Genomic DNA, 23,813 nt, shown 5'->3' on the forward strand with positions numbered 1-23,813 from the left:
CATACGACACCCGCGACCGTGGATATCAAGTTCGCTTTGGTATCAACATGTGGGCCGGAACATCGGGCGACATATGTTTGGGCCCCTACATGTTGCCTGACAGGTTGAGTGCACGAAGGTATCGTGCATTCCTCTCAAACTATCTGTCTGATGCGCTGGAAGGAAGATGTTCCACTACATGTTCGGCAGAAGATATGGTTCCAGCATGATGGTGCACCTTCACAGTCTGGAATTAATGTGCGACAGCATTTCAACAGAACATTTCCAGGGAAATGGCTCGGACATGGAGGTCTAATTGTGTGGCCACCGCGTTCACCAAATTTAAATCCCCTGGATTTCATCCTGTGGGTACACCTGAAGGAGCAAATGTACCTCACTCCACCGACGAATCTGAAAGAATTGGTAGCTCGTGTTCATGTTCCTCTTGTTACTGTGGATGCAGCTTTGTTGCGGAGGGTCCAGAGCTGTATGATCCGGCGGGTTGCGCAATGTTTGGAAGTGCAGGGAGGTCACTTTGAGCATCCGTTGTTCTGAGGACACGTGTTCTGTTGTGAAGGTCATCCGGTCATTAACATGGACATTATTATTGTCCATGATTGCTAATGTGCGACATCTGAGCGCTCATACTACATGTAGTACAAATGACAGGTACGTGTTGTGTTATTGTACTGTGCTATCATCTTTAGCATCTCGAAATTGATATTGTTTTTGTAGTTATTCTGTCCTATAACAGGTCATTTGTTTCTACTGTCTCTTTCTTAATTGTCTAATCACTCATTTGTTAAGTGCAGCGTTACAGAATGTTGTATATTTAGGGTACATATGTCCTAAGAAACTGTGTATGTTACAGTATGAAATGTCAGAATGAAATTAGCCATAAAAAAACGCGCCCTAACCCTGGATCGAAACTTCGACCTCCTCCATGCTAACCCAAAACTCTGTCTACTGCACCACCTCTACAGCACAACTAAGAAGTGGTGACAGATACAATTACCCTATATGTGGTTACAGTGGGTTGCCAGATTGGCATTCTTTAACGTTCATTTTCTGAAGGATGTACTCTCCGGACGAAATTTTGTGACATATTTTTTTATCGCTGACATGTGAGGAGTGGCGCTGCGAAGCCCGAGTGCGCGAATTTCGCTTCACACTGTATATACTTGTAATGGGATTGTGTCTTGACAGTAATGAATATATATGGTAGAAAATTTAATCGTATTTTTTATGGTCTTATTCAAGGAATTAGTAGAGGATCGTGCTGAAATATGAGAACAATAGATTTGGACACATATCGTAGAAAAATAATTTATTGTTAGTAAACTAGCTTCACCACAACTCAAAACTTTTCGTTTGTTAGTTGTAACAAGTCTTCGTGTTCATCCAGGGAGTTCTTTCATCTTCGCGAATCCAACGACCATGCGGGCTGTGCAGAGATTGTGAGCACACGGAGGACGGGTCCTTAGAAGTCGTCGTGTCCTCCAGATACGCCCACCTGGTAGCCAGTGCCTTGGATATGCTTCTGCGTCCACTGGTCGAACTTCTCGATGTAGTTGGCCGGCATCTCCGTGCGCCAGCCACCAGCCTCGCCGCGACGCATGAACTTGGTAGGGTCCGCGTCAGCTTTCTCCACCTCAGTTGGCTCTCTGAGAACAACCGGGACAGCGTGGTAAGCCTCAAATGTCACTATATATAAGCGTACAGGTGCATGATTCAGAACTGCTACCACTCGATGCACGCTGATGGTGTACGGCCAACATTATACAGGTCGCGGAGGATCTTAAATTCGTTATTTTGAGATAAAGAGCTATTGGTTGCAAATAAGCCAGTAACAAACCCTTTCCACCGTCTTATGGAATAGAACTCTCATGTATGAAACAGCCTGAAGCCTCTCATTACTTAAAAAGAGTTAATGTTTCAAATATTTTATGTTAAACGTGTAAAACCTTTATGTGGGTCTGTAAACGAGAAAGAGTACAGAAAAGGTTTTGTAATTATGTTTAAAGTTTTGTGGAAATCGCTTAGTGTGTCATTTCCAAACACTAGATGAGTATACCCTGCTTAATTTTCTCTCTGAGATAAGGAAAACTTTCAATGTTCATGACGTCGTGTCTCCTTAACTAAGTGTCGTAGAATGGTACAGTGTTCCAGGTACATTCATTGGTATATGTGCATACTGTCTGCGAAATATGTTGCAAATGGAATTATTAGTTCGGAAGCGACAAATTGAAACATCAGTCCAGATGCTGATGTTTCATTGCACGAACAGTGAAAATGTAGTAAGCGATAAACTTTTTTCCTTTCATTCTTCTGGGAGAGTTGTCACGAGAGAAAGTTTCTAGATAATTTCAAGTTACGTGTAAAGTTGTTGAAAGTCCTTATGCGCTCTTATTCTCTAATACTGGTTGGACTCAGTCTATGTAAGTTACACGCTGCGAGTTATGCTGGCTCTGACTTTAACACTTAATGAATTGTGATCAACCTGCAACTTAAAATTATACTGTTAACGATATACGACTAAATTCTACAATTCCATAAAGGCCTAAAACTTTACTCCACCGCGCTTTCTCCATCCATCTTCCTACTCCAATCAGTATCCTCTCCCACCTAGTCTGTCATGCTGTACAACTGCGTACATTACCAAATGTTTGCCAGTAGCATCGAGCATCGTCACCTACACTACCAGAACGCCACTATTTGATCAAAAATATCACTTAATTTTTATACCTCAATTAATTATAATTAATTATTTATTACAATCATCAATTATGGACAGTTAATAATTATAGAATTATAATTAATTATAAATTAATTATAATTAATAATTATAAACATTAAATTATAAAAATTAATTATAAACACTTAGCTTAATATTTAGTTTCAGTTAGTCCAAGGGCAATAGTGCTCTGGCAGCTCACTTACAGGACGGAGCAAGGACTATGAGGTGGGACGCTGGGGAACACGACATGAAATTATCAACAAAGATCAAAAATGCCCCTCCAGATTTGTACCACTTAATAGACCGCGAGTGCAACTCGATCAGAAGCTCAATGAGCAAGAGTGTCCGGAGTGAAAATGGGGATAGTATTAGTGAACTATAACGTAGTGAAAGTGAATACAACACAGTACTTTATTTCGCAGGATCTAATGTGAGTACATACTTTTTCGGCAGTTCGCCGAGGCCGTTCTGTTGCCTGACTTTGGCGATGTTCGCTTGCTGGTTGACGGCTGGGTTGTTCTTCATGTTGGAGAAGCTTAGATGCTCACAGAGTTGTTCCACCTGCTCGTCACTCACATGTTTTCCCATGAATTTAGCTGTTCGCCTGATCACCCTCGGAAGATCCTGGAAGTCGGACGTACAACTGTTAGAAGAAGTTCTCAAAACATTCCAAAGCAAATGCAGAACCGAATTAGCATACACACACTAAAGGTTACAATTCCTATTACTCAACTCTGAACAGAAAACCTGTAATATTACGATGTCAGTTCATAATCAGTGATGACTTTGGCTTCCTATATGAAATCCGTTAACTAGTGACGTGCGTCGTTGTGATAGCTTTACTCTGTACAGTGTGATGTTTACCACGTAATTTCCTAGAAATTTCTTTGTAGGGCACACTACAGCAACAGTGACAGAGAAATTTTAGATACATATGCTGTGTTCGTCTCTTAACAAGTCTTCAGAATTCTGTGTAATTTCTGAAGTGGCCTTCTTAGTTAGCGGGGAACATTTTTATTGACTAAACTCGAGGAAATATCTAAAGAAATTTTGTTGAACGTGCCACATATAAACAGCGCATTTCACATTGCAGAACAGATTCTTCAGCGACAGCAACGGTTATCACGCAACTGAAACGCAGTCCTCAGAATATGGGTATCAAAATTACAAAATGACAGACATGACAGTGTAACATAGAAATTGTAGACTATATTGGCGCTGTATGATTTATCTCAGAAGCAGTAGTAAGTATTTCATAAGAAGGTAGAAATCCCGTCAGAGGTGACAAAACACATGGAATATCAATACGCACATATGCAGAAGGCGGTACGGTAGTAACGCGTACACAACATGTAAAAAGGCACTGCTTTGGCGGAGCTGTCATTTGTGCTCAGGTGATTCATGTGAAAAGATTTCCGCAGTCATTGTGGCTCAAATGGCTCTGAGCACTATGGGACTCAACATCTTAGGTCATAAGTCCCCTAGAACTTAGAACCACTTAAACCTAACTAACCTAAGGACATCACACACACCCATGCCCGAGGCAGGATTCGAACCTGCAACCGGAGCAGTCCCGCGGTTCCGGACTGCAGCGCCAGAACCGCACGGCCACCGCGGCCGGCCGCAGTCATTGTGGCCGCACGACGGGAATTAAAAGACTTTGAGCGCGGAATGGTGGTTGGAGCTAGGCGCGTGGCACATTCCGTTTCGGAAATCGTTAGGCAGTTCAATATTTCGAGATCCACAGTGTCAAGAATGCTCCCAGAATACCAAATTATAGGCATTTCTTCTGAGTACGGGCAATGCAGTGGAAGACGACCTTAACAAAGGAGAGCAGTTACGTTTGCGTAGAGTTGTCAGTGTTAACAGACAAGTAACACTGCTTAACATAACCGCAAAAATCAGGACCTACAACGAACGTACGTGTTAGGACAGTGCGACGAAATCTGGCGTTAATGGACTGTAGCAGCAGACGACAGACGCGAGTGCCTTTGCTAACAGCACGAGATCGCCTGCAACGCTTGTCCTGGGCTAGTGGCCAGACGATTGGAAAACCGTGGCCTCGTCAGATAAGACCCGATATCTGGTGATGAAAGCTGATAGTAGGGTTCGAGTGTGGTGCAGGCCACACGAAGCCATGGACCCGAGCTGTCAACAATGCATTGGGCGAGCTAGTGGTGGCTCCATAACGACGTGGACTGTGTTCACATGGAATGGATTGGGTCCTCTGGTCCAACTGAACCTGGAAATAGTTATGTTCGGCGACTTGGAGACAATTTGCAGACATTCATGGTCTTCATGTTCCCAAACACTCGATGGAAGTTTTATGGATGACAATGCGCCGTGTCACCTGGCCATAATTGTTCGTGGTTGGTTTGAGAAACAATCTGGACAATTAGAGTGAACGATTTGGCCATCCAGATCGTTCGACGTGAATCCCGTAGAACATTTATGGAACATAATCGAGACGTCAATTCGTGCACAAAATCCTGCACCGGAAAAACTTTCGCAATTATGGACGCCTATTGAGCAAGCAATAAAGGAAACAAAAGAAAAGTTCTGAGTAGGTATTAAAATCCATGGAGAAGAAATTAAAACTTTAAGGTTCGCCGATGGCATTGTAATTCTGTCAGAGACAGTAAAGGACTTGGAAGAGCAGTTGAACGGAATGGACAGTGTCTTGAAAGGAGGGTATAAGATGAACATCAACAAAAGCAAAATGAGGATAATGGAATGTAGTCGAAATAAGTCAGGTGATGCTGAGGGAATTAGATTAGGAAATGAGACGCTTAAAGTAGTAAAGGAGTTTAGCTATTTGGGGAGCAAAATAACTGATGATGGTCGAAGTAGAGAGGATATAAAATGTAGACTGGCAATGGCAAGGAAAGCGTTTCTGAAGAAGAAAAATTTGTTAACATCGAGTATAGATTTAAATCTCAGGAAGTTTCTGAAAGTATTTGTATGGAGTGTAGCCATGTATGGAAGTGAAACGTGGACGATAAATAGCTTAGACAAGAAGAGAACAGAAGCTTTCGAAATGAGGTGCTACAGAAGAATGCTGAAGGTTGGATGAGTAGATCACATAACTAATGAGGAGGTATTTAATAGAATTGGGGAGAAGAGGAGTTTGTGGCTCAACTTGACTAGAAGAAGGGATCGGTTGTTAGGACATATTCTGAGACATCGAGGGATCACCAATTTAGTATTGGAGGGCAGCGTGGAGGGTAAAAATCGTAGAGGGAGACCAGGAATACACTAAACAAATTCAGAAGGATGTAGGCTGCAGTAGGTACCTGGAGATGAAGAAGCTTGCACAGGATAGAGTAGCATGGAGAGCTGCATCAAACCAGTCTCAGAACTGAAGACCTCAACAACAACAACATGGACGCTACAAGGCTCAACGACCTGACTCCATGCCACGTCCAGTATCCCATGAATTTTGTCACCTCAAGAAAAATCGTAAATGCTCCATTATAGCGTTTAATTCCAAAGTTGTTCTAAAACAATCTTTTTCCTGCTCATTTATTTCCTCTTAAATGGACCGCAAATTGGGTTCAGGCTAGCGGTCTACAGATTCTAAATAAGGTGCGGAATACGATCGTGTGAGGAAAGAAAAGCAAAGACCAATCCATAATGGAAAACTGACCACCATGTAGGGATGTCATAAAATCAAAATAATACAAGGATTGGGACGTTCTTATGTGATTCACAGATATTTAAACATGAGTACACCATAAGAGGGACAGTAATAAAGAATTTCTTAGCAATCCAAAAATTGTTACGCAACTCATATTTGTTTGTTTGCAGGCTCACATCAACAGTCCTGATACAAATTGAAATTCACCCTCCACATTGCCATAGCATAACTTAACTCAAATAAATGTTTGGTTGATAGGATTCATCATCAGCATCAAGGAGTCATCAGTTTAGTAATGGAGGAAGTGCAGAAGGTAAAAATTGTATAGGAGGATCAAAGCTTGTAATAAGCAAATTCAAATGGCTGGAGGTTACAGCAGATTGCACAGGATAGATCAGTGTGGATAGCTACTGCAAATCGGTCGTCAGACTTAAAAGCACAAAGTTTTCATTCGTCGCTACAGTCTGCATATATACATCACAGATGATTGAGACTTGAAAACGTCTCTGTAACCATATAGTTTCATATGATTAAAACTTTGAGAACCCATCCAACACTACATTAAAGCCCAAAGCTAGAAGAATATTGCAAGAACGAATCTCTGAAAGGTTACAGTACAAACTAATGTTTAAATACCAACCTCTGGCATTCCACGATGTCCAAAACATGTTCTCATAACAAGCGATGTTCTAATGTTTTATGGTTATTTATAGAAAATCAGTCTACGCTTCATATCCATTGGGATAGTCCAAAAGTAAACACAAAACACCCTAAGATAATATCATCAAACGTATGTTGCTTCCTTAAAGGAAAAACGACTCCTTTTTGCGCTTCTTGATCAAGGTAACTGGAGTGAATTTAGGGGAACATCACAAATTCAACTTAAGAAGGGCAATCAAAAGTAATTCAACACTTTTTCTCTCGGCCAGTTTCGATGGGAAATATGAACGATTTGTCGTTGTAATTGTGGGATATTGTCGCTTCAAACCCTACAGTTTCACGAAGTTCCGATAAGTGGTGGTTCTATGCTTAGCCTTTAAAATGGCGTCTGTAAGAGAGGTGCGTTCCAAGCAGAGAGCTGTCATTGTGTTTCTTTTGGTGGAAAACGCAGATAATTACAGGTGCTTGCAGAAAGTCTATGGAGACCTGGCAAAAAACAAGATGAGTCGTTGGGCGAGGCGTCTATCACCATCGCAATAGGGTTATCCAAACCTGACGGATCTCCCGCGTGCCGGCCGGCCCACAGCAAACTGAAGTAACGGCTTCAACGCGTTCGTCGTCACAAAAATGCAAACTAACTATTCCTTGTCCATGACAACACAAAGCGCCGCACAAGTCGGTGCACCTGAGAGGAGCTCACAAAACTTCGTTGGACTGTTCTTGCTCATCCACGCTACAGCGTGGATATCGCACCTTGCATTTGTTTGGCCCAACGGAGGAAGCATTCCACGAGAAGCAGTAGGTAGATGTTGGGGAGGTTATTGACGCAGCAAGGCGTTGGCTCCGACATCGACCACCTACTATCGATATAAGCCCTCCAGGCGACAGCAGCGTCACCTGATGAGGAATAAGTGATAGTCAGACACATGCACGGCGCACGTAGTGTTGGTGAGATTGCTGACATGTGTAGAATTTGGAAGGCGCGCGATCTATCTGAGTTTGAGGGAGGGCACATTGTCATGGCCCGGAGGCTCGGCATGAGTATTTCGGAAACTGCAAGACTTGTCGGATGTTCGAGGATTGCTGTGGTGAGTGTCTTCTCCACGCTGTGAAATCAAGGTGAAACCATGTCAAGAAGTGTGAGGTTGGGCGGCCACCCCTCCATACAGATGTCAGACGTCGTAGGCTGGGCAGACTGGTAAAACAGAACAGGCAGTGAACTGTGGCGGAACTAACATCAAACTTTAATGCTGGGCAGTTTACAATTGTGTCTGAACACACAGTGGACTGAACACCTCGGCCGACGACCAATGCATGTGCCAACGTTAACACGATGACATCGGTAACTACGACTGATATGGGCACGTATCCATCGGCACTGGGATGTTGGCACAGTGGCAGAGCGTTGTATGGTCCGATGAAGCCCGATACCTTCTTCATCATGCCCATGGGAGGGCGCGAATCCGTCTTCTTCCAGGGGAATAGTTCCTTGACATCTGTACTGCGGGACGGAGACAAGATGGCGGTGGCTCCATTATGCTCTGCGGAACAATCACATAGGCATCAGTGGGCCCAGTGGAGTTCGTGAAAGGCGCCATGGCGACAATGGAGTATCGTACACTTGTTGCACACCACGTACACTCCATCATGACGATCATGTTTCCCGACGGGGTTGCATTTTTCAACAAGATAATGCACCATTTCAGAAGGTCATGAGTGTGGTGGATTGGTTCGAGGAACTAAGTGGTGAGTTCCAGTTGGTGTGCTGATCCCACAACTCGCCAGATCTGAACCCGATCGAACACATCTGGGATGTGACTGCACGTGGCGTCAGAGCCCATCGCTCCCCTCCCCGGAATTTACGGGAATTAGATGATTTGTGTGTGCATAAGGCCTCGTTATTTCCATGCCCCGACACGTCGCCGCTGTTATCCGTGCCAAAGTGGACACACCGGCTATTAGGTAGGTGATGACAATGTTCTGGCTAATCAGTGTATGAGGGCATACAGACCATCCCATTAAGATGACGAAAGGCCGTCGCATTGAATTGAATGTATGTTAAAAAATAAGATTTTGTAGCAAAAAGTGTGGGGAATAATACGGTGCATTGGAATCTTTAATAAAATCGACCTACTTTCAGATAAAAAATGTTTTGCATTGCTTATTGAACGCCCCTCGCATTTTAAAAACGGTAGCGGTCGAGAAGTTCTAGTTGCTGCAAGCATAGGCGACTATGAATAAATGGTACATGTCACATGATAATTCTCAGTTACCTGACGACTTGATACCTGCTACTCACAAATGGAACTCGTATCTTCACGCAGAATTTAAATGAAATGGCGTGAATTATGACCATAAGTGGGAATTTGTTATCTTAGGTATTCGTAGCGCTTACCTTCTTCATTTCTTCGTAGGTGTTGAACAGTACATTTGGTTCATTTCTCAGTTTCCAGAAATCAAGTACGTGGTCCCAGAACGGAGTGAAAGGTACTGGAAAGCAAGAAGACGCCAGTTAAAGCACTTGGTGGGAGATGCAAGTACATTAGGTATTTCATTTTTTTTTTTTTTATAACGTACGGTAAATGAATTACAAATGTGTCTGCAGAGAACAATACGTGAATGACACGCGAAAAAGAGGCCAATCGAGAAGTGCAGTCGCTACGATACTGACTGAGCTCTCATTCTGGAATATCGGGGTTCAAAACCCAGCCTTGTTATCCAGATTTAGGTATTCCTTGGTTTCCCTAAATCGCTTAAGCCAAATATTCGAATCGTTCTGATGGTATTACGGTAAAAAAAAGTGTTCAGTTCACTAGTTCTTGATTTGCAACTTGTTACGGCACGAATACGAGGTACTGTGGAGGTGGTGACGAAGTCATGATGCTGCACCGTCTCTGCCGATCTATTTGTCACGAAAAGTCATCCTAGAACTGGCCAGCGAGTAACCTTCAGTGTCGTGGTGTACCGTATTGTTGAAACACTTGCCATATCTGATATACCTGTACCTGAGGTGCAACGTAAAGTTCCAACATCTATTCATAAAAGCTGTATCTAGAAATAAATTTTGATAATCAGGGAAAGACTTTCCGCTCACCCTTTACGCAACAACTAATATACCATATCCACATCTACTTCTACATAATTAGTCCGCAATTCTTAATTAAGTGCCTGGCAGAGGGTTCATCGAACCTCCTTCGAGTTATGTCTCTACCCTTCCAAACTCGAACAACGCGTTCAGATTTCTCTTATTTTATTATGATGATTATTTCTCCATACGGAGAGGGCGCCAACAAATTATTTTCGCATTCGGAGGAAAAAGCTGGTAAATGAAATTTCATGAAATGATCGTGCCTGAAGGGAAAATGCCTTTGTTTTCATGATTGCAACCCCAACTCGCACACCATATCCTTGGCACTCTCTCCCCTATTTCGTCACAATGCAAAACGAGTTGCCCTTTTGAATTTTTCTATGTCCTCTTTCAATCCTATATGTTGCTGAGCCCACATAATGCAGCGATATGCCAGAAGAGGACGAATAAACGTATTGTAGGCAATCTCTTTAGTAGACAAGTTGCATTCTTCAAGTTCACACAACATTATTTGCACGATCGTACTAATTTAAGTTATTCGTAATTGTAATTCCTAAGTATTTAGTTGAATTCACAGCCTTTAGATTTATGTGGCTTATCGTGTGACCTAAATTTAGTGGGTTCTTTTTAATATTCATGTGGATGACTTCTCTCTTTTCATGACAGTGTCAGTTGCCACTTTTGGCACTATACAAAGATCTCGTGAAATTATTTTACGAATTGTTTTTATCATATGGTAACTTTACTAGGTGGTAAATGACTGAATCAACTGCAAATAATGTAATAGGGGTGTTCAGATTGTCTCCTAAATCTTTTATGTAGATCAGCAACAACAGAGGTTCTGTAACAGTTCCTTGGGGAACGTGAGATATTACTTCTGTTTTACTTGATGATTTTCCGTCAGTGACTACGAAGTATGACCTTTCTCTCAGGAAATCACGAATCCACTTGCACGAATGATGAACCAACGCAATTTGATTAGAAGTCGCTTCTGAGGAACGGTGTCAAAAGACTTCTGGGTATATAAATAATATATAAACATATGCTATCAGTCTGGCATCCCCTATCGCCAATGCTCATTACTTCGTGAGAACAAAGAGGTAGTTGTATTTCACAAGAACGTTATTTTATTAACCTTTGTTGGCTATTTGTCAATAAATCATTCTTATCGAGGTAATTCACAACGTTCGAACGAAGTAAGCCTACATGTTCCAAAATTCTACTGCAAACCGACGTTAGTGATGTGAGTCCGTAATTCATCGGATTACTCCTTGGTCCTTTCTTGAACGTTGGTGGGAATTGTGCAGCTTTCCAGTCTTTAGGTACGGATCTTTCGACGAGCGAGAGGTTGCATATGCTAAGTATGGAGCTATTGCTAAATGCTAAATATGGAGCTGTTGTATCAGGATGCTCTGAAAGGAATATGACTGGAGCGGAGGAATTACCTTTATTAAGGGATCTAAGCTACTTCGCCACACCGAGGATATTTTTGTCTAAGTTACTCATGTTGTTCTTGATTCGAATTCTGGAATATTTACTATGTCTTCTGGTGCAGGAATTTCGGAAATCCCAGTTTAGTAACTATGCTTTAGTAGCAGTGTCATCAGTAAGATCAAAATTGCTATCGCGCAGTGAAACTATTGATTGCGTCTTAATAAATATCAGTATTGGCTACTTTACACACTAAGACGCAGACTATCAGATGTAAGGTACGGTTTTACCAAACACAACTGAACTGAAGCACAATGCTTCTTGTACGTAAATGCCAGACCAGGTATGTCGACGTATCAACATGTGTAACGAGTAGCATTGATGTTCATATGTTGAAAACTGACCTATTTTGTTGTCTGAATTACGTACAATTAAATAAACTATGATAATTTCAGTGACGATTTATAACAATGTAATTTTCATTCCTTCATCTCAGGCCTGCACACGGAACAGCATTACTTCTTCTACCAATATTTCGGCTGATAGGCTTCCAACCATCTTCAAAGTGAATTGCTGGTGGAAGCCACTTGGCACAATACCGTGGAGAAAGCGCGATTACGTCAGATAAAACAATGTCGGCAATAACAGCGTCAGTCATAGATAAAACTTCCTGCGTCTAAGAGTAAAACTAACAAGGACAGAATCAGCAAGTCTACAATGCTTACGAATTATGTGGCTGATTATTAAAATGGATAGCGTGTGTTGGAATGCAAAAACGCTGTTCAGAAGAACAGGGAAGTGATGAAACATGATTGCGGCACATATTGCAAGCGATAATTTTTGGAGAAATTGTAACATTGATGCATCTACTTATTAGTTTTCCCAATATTTAGTCCCGATGTCGAAATCCTTAGCAGATAAAAGTGATCATCACGTCCGTAATTCAGCTGATTTTATTAGTCGGCTTAAGTCTTTGAAATTTAACACCTGCTGTTTAGTGGTTAGTTTTGACGTCGTCTGCTTCTTTATTGACGTGTCTATTGACTTTTTATCAGAGAGTGGTAGCAAGTTTGAAGTGGAAATGATGTCGTTATTTAAGAGTACGCCGATCTCCACTTACTTTTTATTTGATAACCAATATTTTGAACAGATAAACGATCTCGCCACGGGTAGCCCTCTTTCATTCATGGTAGCTAATTTATTTACGGTAGACTTTGAAGAAAAAGCACCCAACTCTGCAATGTTAAAACCAACAGTGTTGTAGAGATACGTCAGTAACATACTCGTATTCATAGTTTGCCTCCACGGCAAGAACAAATTTATGGAGTTTTTTGAGCATCTTCACTCACTCGTGAAAATATCAGATATCAGATTTATCATGGAACGTCTGCTACCGTCGTTGATATTTGTTTGTAAGGATCCTACTTGATAACATAATTTGTACAATTTATAATGAGTGGTATCGCCCATTACAACCAAAAAAAAGTGGTGTGACAAACTAAGCTCAATTAGTTGGAGCAAAACCTATAAAGGCCTAGGAATACATAGAAAATAACAGATAAAAATAATATTATTAACACCAACGCATATCAACCGTACACACCATAAAATATTCTGATATCAGCATCAGCGTCAATATCTACGCATCTACGTACGTAGTAACTTCTGGTAATGCCCTGGGTGCGTCCTGCCGTTATACAAATATCTGAGGCCAATAGAAGGTACTAATGCAAGGGTACACAAGTAATTAATATTGTCAAACCATAGTTAAAATGCAATATATGTAGTCATTAATTAAAATTATTGCATATGGCAAAATGATCGTCTGGAAAAACATGAAGTGCCATACAATATGCGAAAATAAAATCCATACTTAAAATCCACATAAAACGTATATACGGTAATGATGGAAATTTCCTAGCTTGAAAAATTAAATAACACATAATAGCGTAAGAGGTGTAAAATTAACATCAAATATATGAATAGAAACCATTTGTTGTTGTTGTTGTTGTGGTCTTCAGTCCAGAGAGTGGTTTGATGCAGCTCTCCATGCTACTCTATCCTCTGCAAGCTTCTGCATCTCCCAGTACCTACTGCAACCTACAGCCTTCTGAATCTGCTTAGTGTATTCATCTCTTGGTCTCCCTCTACGATTTTTACCCTACGCGCTGTCCTCCAATACTAAATTGGTGATCCCTTTATGCCTCAGGACATGTCCTACCAACCGATCCCTTCTTCTAGTCAAGTTATGCCACAGATTTCTCTTCTCCCCAATTCTATTAAATACCTCCTCATTAGTTATGTGATTTACCCATCTAATCTTGAGCATTCTTCTGTTGCACTACATTTCGAAAGCTTCTATTCTCTCCTTGTCCAGACTATTTATCGTCCATGTTTCACTTCCATACATGGCTACACTTCATACAAATACTTTCAGAAAAAGACTTCCTGACACTTAAATCTATACTCGATGTCAACAAATTTCTCTTCTTCAGAAACGCTTTCCTTGCCATTGCCAGTCTACATTTTATATCTTCTCTACTTCGACCATCATCAGTTATTTTGCTTCCCAAACAGCAAAACTCCTTTACTACTTTAAGCGTCTCATTTCCCAATCTAATTCTCTGAGCATCACCCGATTTAATTCGACTACATTCCATTATCCTCGTTTTGCTTTTGTTGATGTTCATCTTATATCTTCCTTTCAAGACACTGTCCATTCCGTTCAGCTGCCCTTCCAGGTCCTTTGCTGTCTCTGAAAGAATTACAATGTCATCGGCGAACCTTAAAGTTTTTATTTCTTCTCCATGGATTTTAATACCTACTCCGAATTTTTCTTTTGTTTCCTTTACTACTTGCTCAATATACAGATTGAATAACATCGGGGATAGGCTACAATCCTGTCTCACTCCCTTCCCAACCACTGCTTGCCTTTCATGCCCCTCGGCTCTTATAATTGCCATCTGGTGTCTATACAAATTGTAAATATCCTTTCGCTCCCTGTAGTTGACCCCTGCCACCTTCAGAATTTGAAAGAGAGTATTCCAGTCAAACCTTTTATTGTGACAAAGCAATTAAACATAATCGCAAGTAGACAATTGACAAGACAATGACTGTTAATTAAAATCTCGGTAGTCGATGACACATTCGGAGTGGAATCTCAGCGGCGCCACCTCGTGGATTCTCTGTAGGAAGTTTTTGTTTTCCTGCGGCCGAGCTCGCGCGAGAAGGCCCAGCCTCCTCGCCGCTGATGGACGCGCGCGTGACCGCACGCCGAGCTGCTGCGACGCACGACGTCGCTCTGGCCACTGGCCTTCTGAATACATCAGAATAAGCAGTCACGTTAAACTCATTCTGTTCACTCAACAGTAATATCGGTTGCCGTTTTCTGTGTACGTAAATTTCCATTTACTCCAGTTGGTTCTATGATTGCCCTTTCGGTGCCTGCAACGCTTTCATATTATCCTTTACATTTCCTGCCACGTGTTCTTCTGTATCCAAATGCGTGCGGAATGACCAATTATTTTGGACATATGCATATTCTTTAAAACGAGTCATATATTGCATGGCAGTTTATGCTGTTTACTCAGATGATAATTTTGTTATACGAAATAATTTTAATCAGTGACTACACGTATTGCATTTTAATTAAAGAATTTACAATACTGTCTAGTCATGTACCCTTCTATTAGAGCTCCTTCTGGCCTCAGTTACTTCTATAAGTGCAGGATGTATAAATACAGATCGCACACAGGCCGTCACCGGCAGATGTTATGTAGCTAGCTGTATCGATGTTAACGTTGTTTGCTTATATCACAATATTTTTCTGATATGTACAGGTGGTATGCATGGGTGCTAATCAAGTTATTATTTTTAGTTTTTTTATTTCTTATGTATTCCTAGGCCTTTGTAGATTTAGTTTCGGCTAATTCCACTTAGTTTGTCATACAACGACCGAAATTGATAATTATAAATTGTACAATGTATGTGATCAAAACGGACCTTTAGACTGCCGTAATATGATCGCGGACTCATTTACAGACTTCGTCTTCAGTTGATGGTTTTGGATGTATTAGTTTGACATAAGGAGGATAGACTTTTAGCGCATTGTGTGTACGGTAGGCCCGGCCATACCGATACATTAGATATTTCAGGATTGTAAATGTCACCGTCATTCGCAAACTATGACCATACTTAAATTTTTAGTACATAGCACACACGTAGTGTCTGACGGTGACAGCCAAAAGGGTGACCTGGCACGCCATTTAGAAGAGTTGTTTAGTAGAAATCGATACACAAAACTTCAAATTAAGACAGCTCTGCAAGCAAAAACACCGGACTAACCAAAGAAAGAGCAGTAACAAAGAAAAGCTAAGTCTACTGACTTTCTACAGTACGTGAGAAATGTTTCTTCAAAAATTACCAGAATAATGAAGAACCATAAAGTAAATGTAATTTTTTCTCGCCGGTCAAGACAGCAGCTTTTCTCGTATCTGTGAAAGATGAACTGCTTTTACGAAAGGCGGAAATACACACGGAAAACAATGCCGTCGTTGGCGAAATGCGGAAACGGAGCATCTGACGTTCAAAAGGGCATGATCATTGGCTGGTGGGCCAAGGGTGGAAGCGTTTCCGAATCGGCTTAGGTTCTAAACTGTTTGCGTGCGGCTGTGGTTAAAGTATACCGCGTATCGCAAAATGGAACTAACCAAAACTGGCTCAGAGGCAACTGTGGTGCACGGGACGTAGACGATAGGGATCAACGACGGCTGCTGAAATATGTACGGGTGAACAGGCGCGCAACCGCTGCCCAACCGACAGCCCAGATGAACCAAGGGGATCCGACAGTGTCTCCTCAACTACCGTCCAGCGAACGTTGCCTTCATAGCAGGTGCCTCGTTCATGCACCCACGCTGACTGCTGATCATCGACGACGAACGCTAGGATTTGCACGCCAATAACGCAACTGGTCGTCCATTGAGTGGTGGTAGGGTGCCTTTTCAGTTGAATCACGTTTTATGCTCCATAGGAAACATGGCCTGTGCGGCGTGAAATACTCTACAACAATCGTCGGAAGGGTCCACTCCGGAGGAGGGAGTGTTATGGTTTGGGGAATGTTTTTGAGGCATTCCCTTGGTCACTTTGGAATGTACAACTGATCACCGCAAGTATGCATCTATCCTTGGTAGCCATATCCACTCCTATATGCAGTTTGTTTCTTCTTGGCGCGATGGCATCTGCCAGCAGGACAACGCAACATGTCACAATGTGTGACACTCTCCAGATCACCAAATTCCCCGAATTTAAACCCAATCGAGAATCTGTGAGACTACCTCGAATGGGCTGTGCGTGCCATGGATCCTCAATCGAGAAACCTAGAGCAGGTTGCCACGGCACTAGAGTTGACGTGCCTCCACATCCCTGTCCGTACCTTCCAGAAGCTCACTGACTCTCTTGTTGCATGTCTGGAAGCAGTTCGTGCAGTAAAATGTGCTTACTCAGGCTACTGACAGGCGGTCACATTAATGCGACTGTACAATGTATAAGATGCACTCATAAAGAAGCGAGATGGAGGGTATAAAATGAAACCTGCTGAAATGATCATAATTTCATTACCTACAGAAGGATGTGCGGCATCTATAAGAACGCTGAGGTTCTAAACTCCCCACTGGAGGGACACATGCGCATACCCACATGACGACATGATCACTTGCACGCGTCGACTTTTCACTGCACTCAGTTGTGGTGAAAATAATGAAATGGAGACTTCAAAATAAAAGCAAAGAGAGGTAGTGCGTTTCGTGACAGCGGAAGATGTGCCGGGTTTTGTGTTGGCAGAAGAGCCAACACCGTGTTACGAGTGGAGGCCGAAATGCACGCGTTTTAGCTCACGCAGGCTGGCGTGAGGAGGGAAGAACTATACTGACGTGAAGTCTGGAACATGACAAGGAATGAGAATGCAGAAAGCGGACGTAATTAGTTTGATAACTTTAATCCATTAATGATGAACGTCGCTCTTGACGGTACAAGATTCACAATACTATATGTTCAGAACACATTCATAGTAACTGAAATGGCGCCTTGCTAGGTCGTAGTAAATGACGTAGCTGAAGGCTATGCTAAACTGTCGTCTCTGCAAATGAGAGCGTATGTAGACAGTGAACCATCGCTAGCAAAGTCGGCTGTACAACTGGGGCGAGTGCTAGGGAGTCTCTCTAGACTAGACCTGCCGTGTGGCGGCGCTCGGTCTGCAATCACTGATAGTGGCGACACGCGGGTCCGACGTATACTAACGGACCGCGGCCGATTTAAAGGCTGCCATCTAGCAAGTGTGGTGTCTGGCGGTGACACCACACGGGGAACGGAAATTCATCGAAGACTGGCACAAGCGAACGGGGAGCATATTATGTCCGCTGCAGTTCCGTTGCTACCATAGTTAGCCAGTCTTCAATAATGATGTCATCCACCTTCTGGACAATGTCGGTAATGCCGTGTGGCTAATGAGGAGATCCACCTATTGGAGAAATGTATCGGCAATGCGTTGTACGTCATCGGCCAATGAAATCCGTCCTTTCTTGAATCGCTTGTGCCATTCCTTGAAACTCGTAACGGACGTACAGCGCTGTCCCTAACGTGGCCATTCTTCTATGAGTTTCAGTTCCCTGTACTCCTTGCGCTATCAGGAAACGCTCTCTGTACTTTTGCTCTTCTTTTGTAGCGTCCATTTCAGTGTTTACAGCATTACTGAATTCAGTGGACGGTCTAAACTTGCGTGTGCTCGCTCTGTGATCCCGTGGTTGTGCGCCGACGTCCATCTAGCGGCGAGTATGAGGCCTTGCCGCTATTATAGGGACCCATCCTACTTTCGCAGGCAATGGCATTTTGATACTTTCAACGGTTTTCATTTAATAGTCTTCAATCGTTCCTTTTTTATTGAACCTTATATTCAGTTCCTTGTCAGTGTGGTGTAGAATGCGCACGACAAACAATACGCACTTTACAAGAACGGAGTACTGAACACTGTCGACACACCCGCCTTCTTATAGCTAAACAAATCTGCAGTTGCTGAACATTGCATTTCCACCGGCCATGGATTACGGGAAAACCAAGATATTGGTCACTGTCTCACACCGTTGGGATTCAGTGGTCAAGGAAGGTGTGGGAACAAGATTAGCAGAGAACTTGCTAAAACTAGAAAAGAGCTTCCAGCTGGACGAATCATGCAAACAACTTATTTCACGTCTGCGCTCTCCAAGAGTACATTATTCTGAGTCTTCGCCGCATGGCATATGCCACCCACTTTCATAATCAACGACTGACTGTGCACTTCCTTTGTCTTACTCTTAGATGCTTAAAGTTTGATTTACAATTGACGCTCTTGTTGCCGGCAATGTTATCTCCGATGTATACTAGTTTCCTCCACAATATTGTGTCCAGTGGTTTAAAATCCTGCCAGAGACTCACCTTGAAAATGGCCAGAACATGGAAAGAAGAAATAATGCTTTCTTGGATGCACGATCAGAAAATGATTGCGTGTTCTATCAGCAGAAACAACTTCAAGAAACTCAGTTTAGTTTCTTTTCTGATATTATACATTAAAACTGTACATCACGCAAAGAAGGAACTAAATCAAACTTGAACATAAGAAGTTCAGAGTTACTCATTAGATACATTGGTAGTTAGTGTAAGCTGTCATGGTTTGCTTGCAATGCTAATCAGATGTATGAAAGTGTCTCTGCTTATCTGATATAATTAAATCGCTGACCTCCAAGATGATGATGAAACGGTCCGTTATCTACGAAATTAAACAGCAATTACAGTTAACTCACTTTATTGGTCTAGAATATGCAATAAATGGTTTGGAAAACAGTGATAATGATACGGTGATGCCTTGGCAAGCCTGCGATTAGGATCTGGAGTGTGGTTCAAAAGAACATGTATCTGTATTAAAAATTATATTTGCTTGAATGGTAACACGATTCCCAAAGGGTTAGTGCTTAGGGACAGAAAGTGCTACAGATGGGTATGCATTTGCATCGATACCCGGAGCTGAAAGCATTTGAACCTACAGTTGCAGGCAAGTCTTCAGAATAAATCTTGAAATTATTTTATGTCGTTAAAAAGACTCGAATTTCCTTATGGTACGTCTCGGCGTTGCGGCCAGATCACACCATGTTAATCAGCAGAGAACACCGCGGAAACAGTCATTGGTTCCGTATCAACAACTCCCTTATGCGTCTAAGTTAAAATCAACCGGTAAAGTGCCTAAGTCCCCTGCTCACCATATCTGCTCGAATAGACACCTGGATGAGGAGAGGTGCCCCGTAATGTTTTCTGACTGCAGAGATGCTCGGCTGTAGAATACTATTGCACCGTCTGCTTACTACAAGGAAGACCTGTGCATCTACGTTTTCTGTCGTCACATAACTTTGATTGTACGATAAATATTCTGAGTGCTGGGCAGTGAAAAATAGCCTTTAAAGACTCTTATCCTCATTCCCCTTCCCTCATTTCAGGCGGTTAACCAGTAACAATCTTCGTAACACTTGGCGCTGAAAAACTGTGTTCTCCTCTATCTTTCTCCGACTGTGGCCAACTAGAATGGACCTCTGTAAGCACAGCCATGTTTCTCTCTCCAACTTCTAAATTATTTACGTTACGGAGTCTTAGCGGTTTTCATAGTGGATTAAATATTTTGTCTTACTGGGCCTCAGCTCAGTGGTGGTGTCCCACACCTTCGGTGGCCAAAACTGTGCCATTCCTCACTCCGATAGCAGGTGTTATCTGTAGCAGTCTGTGCATTTCGAAGAAGATCTGCTTATTAGCATTCTGTCCACAACGGCGCTCTTCAAGGTCTCTACCAATAAAGGCGCGTATCCCCATACAACACACAGCATGGGCCAGTCTGCTGCCTAGCATTCAGACTTTGCAGGTGTAAGTGCCCTTCACGAATTCTGGCCGGGGCAGCTCTCCCCTCCCGACTTTTATGACCTACTGCGCATTCTCTCTCTTACGGCTCAGTGCAAGATGCGTTCGTAGATGCCTCTTGTTTAGTTGAACATACAGTTAAATATAAAAATGTAATCTACGTTAGTTAAGTACAAGCAAACACTGGTATTATACAAATTTCATTTATCAGTGGGAATTAATTATTCTGATTTGATTTGTCTTTTTATTCCTAGTTTTATATCACTTATGTGATAGTTTGGGAAAAACGCTCGTGTAACACTAGGCATACCCAAACTGACACTTAAATACGGGAAGCATTGCGCTTCAAGTCATTTGTGTTTTAGTGATGTTTAGTATCCTACCATACACCAGGTAGTCTCTGTTTTGTGGTGTAAAATAGGCGATATTGATATCTTTAGCAAAATTTTGTGCGCACTTATTGTGTATTACGCTCAGGACTGCCTCATAATGTCGAAATAGTCTAAACTAGCTGTACCAAAATAAAATTTTATAGTAGCGCTTTGGTGGTGTACATAAGAATGTCCTTCATCAAAGCTGTTGATCACAATTAATAAAACACTTTATAAAGAAATCATTTAATACAACATACTGCAATTTGATGCATTAACTAATAAATATGTATACCGTTTCCCATCTACAATGCGTCTATTACTGTTATATATTTCATTCATCCGTTCTTCAGCGAGCTGTCAAGGTTCTATGCTGGTCTGTTAATTGTTTCACTATTCATGTTACTTGTGTCGTGTATCCCGTGTAGGATACAATTTTAGTAGGTTCGAAGTTAGCTAGTAACAGACCAGTATTTGTCTTCTTTACAATACGAGGCAGGTTATTTTCAACAACTGAAGTGAATAAATTATAAGAGAAAGAAATTAATTTAGGTTGAATTAGACAGTCTAAGATATTGTATTCAGAATCTTATTATCTCTTTCTTTTGGGATTTTTCTCTAATTTAAATAAAACATATTTCATGGTAGTTCTTACTGATTTGCAATTGCAGTGCAGGTACTCACTTTGATCCATCATGAACCAGTCCATAAAGTGCTCAAACGTGAATCTGAAGCCATAAACCAGGTTATAGTAGTGGTAATAAGATAGTGCCGCATCTTTTGGCTCTCTGGAGACGTAAATCACCTGCAAGGAACAGAAAACAAACGCTGCAGTTTAGTGACAAACAACAATTATTGTGTAGCTGGCTTTGGACTGTTATGCAGAATAAACAATTTGGAGGCGTTTCTTTTCATCACACCCTTTTATGCGTGGACTGATATGTTGAGAAGCATCACGTAGTGTTCTGACACACTACACTGAAATAGCTTTATCCTCCTCGACCAGATCAGTGCTGCAGGTGAAATAACATGGCAAAGTGAAACGGGATGCTGCACAAACATCAAAAATTATTAAGAGTTGCGAAAAACGTCGACACAGATATTTGCTATGTAAATGCAGAAGCACTATCGAAGGAAAAATTGCTTACCTCTAGTTCAACCGCTTAGAGGATGGAATTATGAAACACATAAACTGTTCACGAATGGTAATTCTTCTGGAGACTGAAGGGTCATGCGAATTCCAGCTATATTTGGCGCAGAACGCATCCTCCGCCTGGGCTCCGGGCGAGTCCATCCTGTTGTTCCAAAGGGGTGGCCACCTCAGTTGCCTCTCACCTGCCGTCCTGTATAGTTCCAGCAGTTTCTTTTCTGTCTCATTAGTACGTGATTGTATGAGATGCCATTATTTGAAGAGCCAAATGAGGAACCAAAAATCTCATTATCAACTGCGCTTTAGAGGGTAGAAAAATCACTAACTATTCCAATCATTGAATAAAGAGAGCCCTCCTCTAGTGACATTTAGTAGTCGAGGTGGGGAAAATATAACTAAAAGTATTTCCCATGGCTTGAATACTTCAGAAAAACGGTACAGAAAAAGAAGAAATATTTATTGTTAGGTCATATTGTCGATTGGTTACGTGGAGACTGATACATAATTTCCAGAGGACCCATGTACTTTATTTTACATTCTTAGTATTTTAGTAAGCAATGTTGTCCACTGTATTACATTTTTTACATTTTTACTACTATGAAATTACCCTCTGACATTTTATGGCCGACTTTATTTTTCTTTGGTTGATCTTTTGTGTATGTGACTAACCTTTTTCAGTACTCCAGTGAAAAGATATTGACTTAGAACGTCTAACTTCTAAAAATCGTTCGGATTCAAGATAGCATCTGGCTTACTCTAGGATAGGGTGATAAGAAGTCTGCTGTTCGCTGTATGTACACTATCTGATTAATAGTATCTGGACAACTATTAGTGGTCATTAATATGAGGTGTCCGCCCTTCACCTTTACGGTGACATGAACTATGCTAGGCACACGTTCAATGAGGTGCCTGAATATCTATGAGGGAATTCTCCAGACCCAGAACTGGACAAGATAGTGATGTTGGATGCTGTGGTCTTGAGCGAAGCAGACGTTCTACCTCGTCCCAAAGGCGTTCCGTTGCGTTCAGGTCGGGACTCCGGGCTTCAGGAATGTTATTGTCCACAAAGCATTGCCCCACAGAGGCTGCTTTGTTACAGACTACAATGTCATGGCCGATACGTAAGTCATCGTTTCCAAACTGTTCCTCTACTGTGCACAGTACAAAAATCTGTAAAAAGTATTCCTATCCATCCGCATTTAGCGTTTTCTAAAGTAAAATAAGGGGACGATACCCTAACCACGAAAAACACTCCTGTCCACAGCTCGTGCGCTAGTGGCTAGCGTTGCTGCCTCTGGGTCACGGGGTCCCAGGTTCGATTCCCAGCCGGGTCACGGTTTTATCCACCTGTTGTCCTCATCATTTCATCATCATTCGGGAAGATGGCGAGACTGGACAGCGAAAAGATTGGAAACTTTTGCAGGCGCTGATAACCTCGTAGTTGAGAGATCAAAACACCCCCAAACCATTACACCACTTTCTCCAGACCATACCTCACTTTCGTCATTACACATGACAGCAGATAAAGTTTTGAAGGCATTTGCTGAACCCAAACCCATCAGACTGCTACAGCGCTATTCATCACTCCAAATCACTCATTCCCAATCATTCACTGTCCAGTAGCATCTCTCCTTACACCATTTCATACGTCTCTGAGCAGTGTCTGTAAAAACTTGTGGCTAATGAGGCCCTGCTCGAGCACTGTATCCCGTTCTTTTCATTTTCCTGCCGGCCGGTGTGGCCGCCGGCCGCGGCGGCCGTGCGGTTCTAGGCGCTTCAGTCCGGAACCGGGCGCTGCTACGGTCGCAGGTTCGAATCCTGCCTCGGGCATG

General features: G+C 42.1%; 1 protein-coding gene across 1 annotated transcript in view; it reads right to left on the reverse strand.

The window, feature by feature from the left end:
- Positions 1 to 1,330: 1,330 nt before the first annotated feature.
- The window catches only part of LOC126195335 (luciferin sulfotransferase-like), a 46,370-nt gene continuing 23,887 nt past the window's right edge, over positions 1,331 to 23,813 (reverse strand). The window contains exons 5-8 of the mRNA XM_049933909.1: positions 21,516 to 21,636; positions 9,409 to 9,503; positions 3,159 to 3,340; positions 1,331 to 1,643 (exon numbers count right to left, since the gene is read on the reverse strand). Coding sequence (XP_049789866.1) covers positions 1,460 to 1,643; positions 3,159 to 3,340; positions 9,409 to 9,503; positions 21,516 to 21,636 — 582 coding nt within the window. The 3' untranslated portion in view covers positions 1,331 to 1,459. The remainder of the gene's footprint in view (positions 1,644 to 3,158; positions 3,341 to 9,408; positions 9,504 to 21,515; positions 21,637 to 23,813) is intronic.

This window comes from Schistocerca nitens, chromosome 7, assembly GCF_023898315.1.
Source record: "Schistocerca nitens isolate TAMUIC-IGC-003100 chromosome 7, iqSchNite1.1, whole genome shotgun sequence".
NCBI classification, from domain to species: Eukaryota; Metazoa; Arthropoda; class Insecta; order Orthoptera; family Acrididae; genus Schistocerca; species Schistocerca nitens.